Below are 10217 nucleotides of genomic sequence, written 5' to 3' on the forward strand. Positions count from 1 at the left end.
TTATTTATTGGAACTTTATAGTTATGTATACGTCTAGCCATCTTGATCCAACCATTTAAATGGGTAGTTCTATTTTAAGGAAATATACTGGAGACTTGAGAGTCAACGATTTATGGGCACTGAATAGTGTACCTCACTAAATATTGTCTAATAAAATATGCGACATTTAATACGTAGTTCTGTAAAACAAGACCTTGACTATGAGAACTATTTATTAGCTAAAACATTTTGCTACAACACAATTATAGAATCGCAGGCTTCTGATGGGGAACGAAATATTTAACTAACACCTATTTTATTTACTTTTGGAAAGAAATAAAATTATCTTTGAGGCAGTACAAGGAAAAGTAGTCAAGTAAATCTTATACAACTCAGACCTCTCTCAAAATCAACGTAACTCGACAGAAGTATTTGTCGGCGTCTTTTAAACCTTAAATGGAACTGTTCACATGAGTGGTCGTAATTAACAAACATTAAGTTATAGAAGGAATCAGAGCAATGTTTCAACAAATCTATACTTCACACTAAACTTAAACAAATTGAATTTAATACTCATTAACTCCAAAAAATTAAAAAGCAAGCTGTCATCCATCCATTTACCGCGCTAGTTTGCTAGCATGCAATGCGGACGTTAACCGGGCAATACTAGCTGGTTAAAGGCCTTTTCAAACCTAAGCGATTTTTGCTACCGCTGTGGGTATAGAGTACAAACAGCGAAGGTATTTAACCATTTTCGCGGCTTGCACATATTCCTTGGTGTTTTGCCATGTGGGATTGGGATCAAGTTGGTCCATTGTCCCTAGGGTGATTTGGTAAAACTTTTATTCGAGCCATAAGTATTCACCGCATGGCATATCACTCACTTGAAAACCGTTAAGGTCCGAATAGGCCTTTGAAACTACCAAACAAAACTCAAACACAAACTATTTATATTACTTTCAGACAGGCTGTACTTCGCAACTCTGAAGACAGGTTACAAGCCGAAACCAACGAGAAACAGCAAATACTTTCACATCGAAGATGAAATCGTTTACGAGAACTTTTACTTTGACTTCGGGCCTTACCACCTCTGCCACTTGTACCAGTTCTGCAACAAGCTCAATGAGGAACTGGAGAAAAACCCGAAGAAGAAGATTGTCTTCTACACGAGTAACAATGAGACCCTGAGATTAAATGCTGCGTATCTTATTGGGAGTTATCAGGTATTGTATTGTACGTTCAGAAGGGGGTTAGGTGTTACTGCTTTCGACCGAAAATATCAAAAGCATTTTTTCATTTCGGAATTGCTCGAAATAGTATATCCTGGAATAAGTAGTTTGATGTTTAATAACTGAACGTAGCAGTTTCTAATTCTAAAATCTTTGCTTTAACATCATACGAAAATAAATGGTTTCGAAAAAGCATTTTCCTGATACTAAAATTCAGTCAGCCTTATCCAATAAACACAGCGCCGCCAACATTAAATATTATCCAATATTCAGCGGCTCGTGAAAATATGAAAATATCCCGCTATCTCAAATAAAACGTTATCGAAATTCATGTAGATCGTTTTGCTCACCCATCCGACAATATCATCCGTTAGTCGTCTTACATCACCGTACAGAGCTATCATACGGTGTATCGGTTTCTGATACGATTACAACAATTCGCAGAAATATGTATAGCCTTCCATCTCGCCAGGAAGACATAGAAGTTCAAGGGTTTGTTACACAACTTAGGTGATAGATCTCGTTACACGTGTAAGGTGCTACGTAATTAGAATGTTGTTCTAATATGTTCTAGGGAGAGGAAATTTTAGATATTCTCCATGGAATATTAAACTGCTGTGCAGTTGAACTCTTCCTACCTTACATTTTTGACCCTTTCAAGTCAGTAGGACCTCCTTTTGACTTGAAAAGGTAATCGAGTAGAATGGAAGATGGAGGTCAGATCTTCTAATGCTTCGTGTCAAATGCAGTATTCACTTGAATCCAGTTACACTGGAAGCCTTCCATGACATAGTTTGGGTAAAGGTTAAGTAGAAAGATGACGGAGAAGTAAAACTCCTTAAAAAGTAAATCACAAATGTCACAACGAGATCACAGTAAGGGTATAGAAATTTGGGTTTATAAGGGACTTGCCTTATTTTATAGTTCAATTTTATCTACACAACTTGTTTTTTGGGCATGCAAGAAAAACAACAATCCTTCATCGTACCAGCTATTATTTAAGAACAGTTTAAACGCCTACCAATGTTATGTAACACCATTTAATCAATTCTACACTCGGTGTGGAAATTTATCCCGTCCTGCAATTAAGGGTTCCTTCGTTCCCACGTCTACAATTATTCAATGATACGCTACACCGACAATGCTGGTTGTCTGGAAGTAGGCGAGGCCGTTCGAACGGTCATCTTAGAATTACTGTTGTAGGATTCTGCCAGGATTAGACATGGTAGTTCCTGTAGATGACTTATCCGTCTATGATTTAGTTCTTAGCTCTTATCAAAACATTTGCAGCTCTATTCAGGAGAATGCCCAGAAGAAAATACCTTTTCTTCCTTTACAAAAAAAACATCTCTCCCACTTCGCAAGATAATCTTTGTAGTTTAAACATCAAACATTCGAATCACGTGCGCAAAGATACCCAGAATCGAGCAATACAAGCATTCGTGGATCAAACAAATACTGGTCATACGCGGCGATCGGGCCTACGATACGTCGTGCCCAGAGGGTTTGTCGTGGTGACCTTTATCACTCGGTTATCCTTCTCAGTCAGATTTTAGCCTCTGTTTCATGGTGTCTTTTCATTGTGATGTAAAATGTACAGACAAAGTTGCATTTCAGAACCTCACTTCATTCGTGAACTTCTTGAACAAGGCAATTACAGTTACGTTGTAAGGATAATGCGATGAAACTTGTTACTGTTTCTGATGGGTGAACTCGCGTTTCATCAGTTCCTCATTTTAACATTGTATTTAACGAGTAAAATAGCGAAACATAGAAAGTTCGATTTTGTGTAGAATAATGAAGTACTTAAATCTGATGAACAAAAATATGAAACCGTAGATTTGGTGCAGCAAAACACTCGCAAAAGTTCATGCATAACGTCAAAAAGCAGTCATTTACTGTTATATTGCTCCTCTAGCCAAGTGAAATATTGACAATATTTTTCAATTTAAAATCTTCAATGTATATTTGTATCTTCAAATACAGGTCAAAGTCTCGTGACTTATCGAAGCGTCGTATGTCATTTCCGCCGTATATTTGAGCGTTTCCCATCCGAAAAATGTTACTTGCCTAGCGCGTTGGAAATGATTATAAATTTGAGCCATACATCAAAAGCGAAATTGTTTTAAAATCTATTCTTTTACGAGCCATCCTGTCTTTTATCGCGTCCTTCAGGCCCGATCCCTTTAAGTTTTATGATGGAAGTTAACGCGGGCTTAAGCGGACTTTACGACAAGATATAAAACAGAATGAACTCGCACATCATTTGCAAGCGAAAGGTTCTTGAAATGTATGACGCTGACATTTATATCAGGACTGTCATTACTCAAACTGCCTGGATTTTTCTTTTATTTTATCAAGAGTTTGTAGATAGCAAATATTTTCCTTATTTTAGTTTTTAAAATGTGTTCCACCCATCGTTATGATTACAACAACTTGAGTTTTTCTTCCATTTATTATAAGTACCATTTACATTCTATGACGTCTTTCGAGATCGGTAGGTTTACTTTTATGAGATCGTTAGGTTGGGTTGGGTGTAGGTAGAGCGAAAAATCTTTTTCTACCTCAAGATAGATTTAAAGTGCGTAAATAATGGTTATGATTCAGGTAGTCTTTAGTATTCGACTATTCATAATATTTCTAATAATCACATGTGTTGTGTTAAAATTACCTTAGAAAACTTCTTAAAAAATTCCAATATTTTTGAACCAGATTTTTTTTCTACAAATTTAGCTGTGGCCATATACAATTTCACAATTTTTCTGCCCAAAAATTTGTCTAGTAGCATTTCGAACATTCTAGAACATATTCTATCCACAGGTCATATACTTGGACTCGAGTCCGGCGGCAGTGTACAAGCAACTCACAGACGGATCAGAGTGGTCCCTACTGAACTTCAGGGACGCGTCGGGAGGTCCGCCCCTTTTCGACATATCGTTACTGGACGTCCTCCAGGGGATCAAAGTGGCTCATGACGCAAGGTTCTTTGATTTCGATCATTTTGATGCGGAGCAGTACCTGTTCTATGAGGTAAAGAGCTTTTCCTGATGTTTTTTTTATATATTCTCATTTACAATATTGCTTGGAATATAGACTCATGAATGGACGGATTGGTCATCCGTTCACCTTCATCTTTATGAGAAAGTTTTCTTTCAAATACGCCAATTATAAGAAGTAAGAATTAATAAGAAGAAAAAGATTGACAAGAAAATAGTTTCCATTAAAGTGATGTATCTGTACCTAACCGTTATCTATTCTATATCTTTCAGAAAGTCGAAAACGGTGATCTAAACTGGATAATCCCGGGCAAAATGCTGGCATTCTCTGGCCCCCACCACCGCTCCCGCCTGGACCGGGGCTACCCCCTCCACAGCCCGGAGCACTACCACGACTACTTCCGAACGCATCGCGTGACGACAATCGTACGACTTAACAAAAAGTCGTACGACGCGCGCCAGTTCACCGCGCACGGCTTCGAGCATAGGGAACTGTTCTTTGTGGACGGGTCTGTGCCATCGGATCTTATTGTGAATCGGTTTATAAGGATCGCTGAGGCAGCGAAGGGTGCTGTTGCTGTTCATTGTAAAGGTTAGTGATATCATCTTTTGTCATGCTTGTCATATACCTATCACGAATTTCGTGGAAAAAACCCTCAATTTATCGAAGGTTTTACGGCTTTACCTTTACTTACAAATGTATCCTCGACGTGCCTCATTTTCTTGCCTAGAGGTACATTTTCGTACAAATGTAAGTTACCTACGTGTACAAAAAATAACTAAAAGCCTTTATTATATAGTCAAAACTACTAGTTTCTGAATGTTGATTCCCTCTTATTAAAAGCATCACAATGATATATTTTTTTACATCCTCAGCGGGTCTCGGTCGCACGGGAACGTTAATCGCTTGTTACCTCATGAAGCACTACGCATTCACTGCGCGGGAGTCGATCGCGTGGCTGCGTATCTGCCGGCCCGGCTCCGTTATTGGACATCAGCAGTGGTTCCTTGAGAAGTAAGTGTATATTTGTATGTAAGGACTAATTAGATTAGCGTTTTCTCCTGGTACTAGTTCTATTTTAGTAGTAAACTTATTTTAGTAGTATTTTAGTAGTATTCCATTAAACCTTTAAGAAACGTCTATGAAGAAGACTAGTTGTTGCCAGCGTCTCCGTCCGCGTGGATTTCAGTTCGTAACGTCAGGAGTTTGCCGTTTCCTTGGGAATTCCAGGATAAAGTGCAGCCTTAACCAGCCCCTCCCCCTCAATACCCCCTTAAAATCAGAATACCAAAAACACGATGTACTCCTATTTCATTATTTTAATTAATCAATATTTAAGATTAATTTCAAAACCGTAGACCATTCCAAAAAAGTTCCACACAAACTTTGATCCCGATTTAGATTGAACTTATTCCATACCAATACCTCCAACATAAGATGACTAATTTCATCTAACTCCATTCATCCAGTGTCCAGCCGCGAATGCACGCGGAAGGCGAGTCCTACCGCCGCCGACACAACATCACCTCGCTCCCGGTGTGCTCGCGCGGCATCTACAGCGACGCGCCCGAGCCCGAAGACAACGTCGACGCCGTTAACAATGTCAACAACAAGCCCGTGTCGCTGCAAGCTATACTGCATACCTCCAAGATTACTAATAATAAGGTAATGCACGAAATTCTATTGAGTCTTTTTTTGATGAAGTCTAAGACGCGAAAGTCCACTGTCGTTGACCCACAAAGATATTTGTATTTATTTTTGCGTTCAGTGTACGGCAAACTCGTTGAACGTTTTCACATTTATAATTTAACTAGCTTTTCGCCCGCGTCGATGTCGGTTATATCGCGATTCCAAGAGAGCTCTTCAAAAGTCCGGGATAAAAACTATCCTGTGTTCTTTCTCAAGGTCAACTCTATCTCTGTACCAAATTTCATTAAAATCGGTTCAGTGGTTTAGACGTGAAAGCGTAACAGACAGACAGACAGAGTTACTTTCGCATTTATAATATTAGTAGGGATTTAAACTTAAATAAATAAATAACTAGGATCGATTTTTGACAAAAGTTCGTGTGATGAGCACGATTGTTTGTTCTGTGTCTGGGTTAAATTATCTACTTTAACTTTATACAGAAAGAAATATGTAGGCATGTTTATTCGTTGTCTAGTGCTCATAGGACCAGTTAAGTTTGAGACTTGATGGCGTTGTGTGACAGTTGTGGAATATAATATTAAGCCATTTTATCAGGCAAAAGCTTTCATCCTCCTCTTTAGTCTGGTATATAAGTAGAAACCTTTAATTGCAGCAGCTGGACAACGCACACGTGCTGAACGCGAACGAGACTGACTCAGAAAACAACGTGACCGCAGTGATCGGCAAGTACAAGACCACAGCGACGCCCATGCTGCCAACTAAAACAGTATTCGCTCCCAAAATGAACTACATGATGCCAACAAACAACATCAGGAATGCCAACAACACGAACCTAAAACAACCTCCCCGTATCATCAACTCCACGTTGAAGTCGCATTATGCCTCAAAAACTTCCACTTTCCCCCCCACAAGAAGTGCCAACTCCCAAGCCAACAAACTGACCGGCAGTGTCAAGCCGTTCACCGGTAAGAACAGCTTCCACGGTCAGCGCGCCAACCTCGCCCGCCCAGCTCTGGGCTACACCCACGGAGCGAGCCCACTGAAAACCTTTACCAGGAAGACAGTCACTGTCAGCAAGATCAGCAACACTGACAACGCTGCTGTCAATAACCTCAATAACGTCACATCCACGTTATCAGCTCTCACAGAAAACTGCCATCTGAATGGCAAAAACCGTCTCCCGTCAGAGCCAAACCTCAAATCCGCCGCGCAAGCCAAACAAGCGACCACAAACAACATGAATACCCGTAAAAAACTTATAGTAAGATCCAATTCCAGTTCAAGGAAGAAGCTACCCAAGAGTAACCTTCCAAAAACTGGTCTAGAAGCGACACAAGACCTGTCTTCCAGCGATACAAACGTCACAAACATCTCTGCGGACTCCCTCGAGACTCCGTTCAGGTTCAGACGGAAAAGGGACAAGTCCAGCAGTCCGGAGCCCATGGACTGCATCACAAACTCGGTGATCACTGCTGACGTCACCCCCGACAACTACGAAGAGACGAACAACTCGCAAGGCAACAAGCTTTACAAGATAAAGGCGTTACGGAAGAAGTGCCCGGCGTTTGGCGTCAGTCTGTTAAAGAAGGATGGCGTCCAGACCCGCTCGAGTAGTTGTGCAAGCAGTTCCACCGTCAAGAAGAAATGATCTCTGTGAACTCGCCCGGTAGGTGTTAGTTTCCTCTCTACGTCTAGGTGTTTAGAGTTTTTAACGATGTGCATAGCACACGACGATGTTGTCCCCTACGTGTAATTTTTACGTTTGATAAATTTGTTTAGACGCTTCCTAACAATTTTTTAACAATCGACTGAAATTTTTTATTGAACTCATATCAGAAAGTTATCCGCTATAAAAGACATTTATGTCTAAACAAATTTATCAATGTTTTTGATGTATAGTTGTTAAAAGCTACTTGTGAACCCCGCGTGGACGCGAGCCTACTATATAATCTCATTAGTTACTATTGTCAGTACAGTTAGCGTAGTCGATTGATTGGCTAATGTGTGGCTGGTTACATATACCTATCTGTTAATGTATTTCTTGTTGCGTTCTCTGTGTGTCAACACAGTTCAATAAACGTCCGTCGTGATCGTGCGCTACCGTGCACGGGAACAGTGTTCAATACTTATTATACATATTTCAAATTGAGGCAATAGTTGAATACTTTTTTCTATATATAACAAATATTATAATCTTGTTGTCGATAGCAATATCTCTGGGGGCCTAACACCACTTGTTTAGGTAACTCTGTAACCATTGTGGAAGAGAGATACCACTCTACTTTGTGTAGTGTGCTATCTCGCTTATACAAATACAACAAACCTAATTTACAAAATGGTGTTAGGCACCCTGATAGTTGCTTTGAATTTTTAGTAACAATTAACGTACATATAATAAGTTAATTCCTATAACATTAGACAATCAGTTGATCAGTGTAGTATTGTAAGAAGAAATATTTTTGTAGTTTAAAGTTATAAGTAATTACAAAACGCCATTTTCTTTAGCTTTTATTGAGCTTCTTGTTGTTTAGATGTATCGATCGGTTGGATGTGTTAGATTTTGTTATTATAGTAATCATTATCATTTTATATACACATACGTATGTAGTTATAAATATATTAGTTTATGCTCAGTTGTTTTTATGCTTGATGTACACTGAGACTTGGTTTGTGCAATAAACGTGTTTTATATGACTAATGGACATATGACCTGATATTGCCTTGGATATATTTACTACATATACTGCGAGTCTTACGTATACACTTTATAGTTTATACTATTATATATACAATAGTATAATTATATAAACACTTCTGGACACCTAAATTGATCCACACAGATATTTCGACTTATTATTATTACTTCATCTTCAAATACTCCGATTTTTTTCTGTTATTATTCTTCTTGTTCTTTTTTTATATCTGGTATACCGCAACCTCTGGTCTAGTAGCTATGACAAGCGGTTTTAAAGTTATACAGATCCAGCGACTCGTTTTATCAACTGGGTGTCTGTATGCATCTAACTAGAATATTTGTGAAACCGTACCCCTCAAGTAAAGAGTTTAATACAAGAATTAAACTCCCAACTTGATATTGACTAAATATTTGTTATTTAAAAATAAAATAAAAAATATTGTAATTATATTTATTTAAGAGGCTGTCGTAACCTTTGTGTTCGATTCTCTGGAAGGCAATACTAAACAGTGGCTCAATTTATTTGTCCAGAAGTGTACACAATAGTATAATTTTATACATCATAGTATTTCTTAGTGTGCATTGAGTACCAGACTATATGAGGGTTATGTTTGTCACAAACGTGAGGTGGTAGCTTACATATTGACGTGTTAACATTAGATGTAGGCGTGTAAAGTGTTTATACATTTCTAGATTGATATAATGCCTTTTTGTCACAAATGTTCGCAGTTACAATAGTAACGTTGTGTTCGTTCACCTAACCTTTGCGCTTTGTAAATGTTATGGTTGAAAAGTTTTGTCTTTTTATGTATTTTATTGCGATATATCTATGCCTTATATAGTTTTATTTTTATTTAAGAGTTATTTGCGTAAAGCCTGGGGCGATATTAATAGCAGAGTCCTGACACAAAATGGGGTACCGCGTAGAACCTATAAAGTTAAAAGTCGGACAAATTCGCGGGGAACAGCTAGTCAAATGCATTATTTATCGATTTTTTTTTCAACTTTTATCAAACAGATGTTTATAATCCGTGCATTATATATGAATTCTTGTCTATTACTGTTTAATTTACATTAATTTTATAATATCCCTTATTGAATAGTTAATAACAAAACGTAATCATTGTAACTGCTATAACGAGCCTATTGAAAGTTCCGTATAACTGTACGAATTTACAGTGTCATATCAGATTTATAAATGCTTGTGTGTTGTGGCCGTTGCGCTGTCTTGTCTTTTAACACTGATGCTTACAAATAATAGTTACATTTATTTTGGACCCTACTACATATGCAACGTGTATCAGAGTGAACGCAATACCTTTCAAGGGGTCATTGTATTCATCATTTAAAACGAGTTTTTGGAAAAAATGAAAGCTTCATATATGTCTGAGCGCGATTCTATAAAATGTACTGAAGAACAATTATTATTATTTTTTCACCAGAAACGTCACAAAGTTGATGAAGTCCTGTGGCGTAAATAATTCCTTCTTTAACTAAAATTTTACGTTGACCTGTGTATGTAGACGACCTCCGTGGTCGAGTGGCGTACGCACCGGTTTCAAGGTGTCGCTAACTGAGGTCCCGGGTTCGATCCCCGGTCGGGTCAATGTAAAAAATCACATTTTCTACATTGTCTCGGGTCTGGGTGTTTGTGGTACCTTCGTTGT

The 10217-nt window shown here is 38.4% G+C and overlaps 1 protein-coding gene across 2 annotated transcripts in view; it reads left to right on the forward strand.

Annotated features, from left to right (window-relative positions):
- Window positions 1–10142, forward strand: part of LOC113497897 (dual specificity protein phosphatase CDC14AB-like) — a 30257-nt gene extending 20115 nt beyond the window's left edge. Inside the window, exons 3-8 of one of the 2 annotated variants that reach the window (XM_026877692.1) lie at window positions 943–1202; window positions 4029–4238; window positions 4478–4796; window positions 5081–5219; window positions 5675–5870; window positions 6511–10142. In XM_026877692.1, the coding sequence (XP_026733493.1) occupies window positions 943–1202; window positions 4029–4238; window positions 4478–4796; window positions 5081–5219; window positions 5675–5870; window positions 6511–7503 (2117 nt within the window). In that variant the 3' untranslated portion in view covers window positions 7504–10142. Of the gene's footprint in view, window positions 1–942; window positions 1203–4028; window positions 4239–4477; window positions 4797–5080; window positions 5220–5674; window positions 5871–6507 lie in introns of both variants that reach the window. The other variant, XM_026877691.1, reaches the window with a different exon arrangement.
- The last annotated feature ends 75 nt before the right edge of the window (window positions 10143–10217 follow it).

Source organism: Trichoplusia ni, chromosome 10 (assembly GCF_003590095.1).
Source record: "Trichoplusia ni isolate ovarian cell line Hi5 chromosome 10, tn1, whole genome shotgun sequence".
NCBI classification, from domain to species: Eukaryota; Metazoa; Arthropoda; class Insecta; order Lepidoptera; family Noctuidae; genus Trichoplusia; species Trichoplusia ni.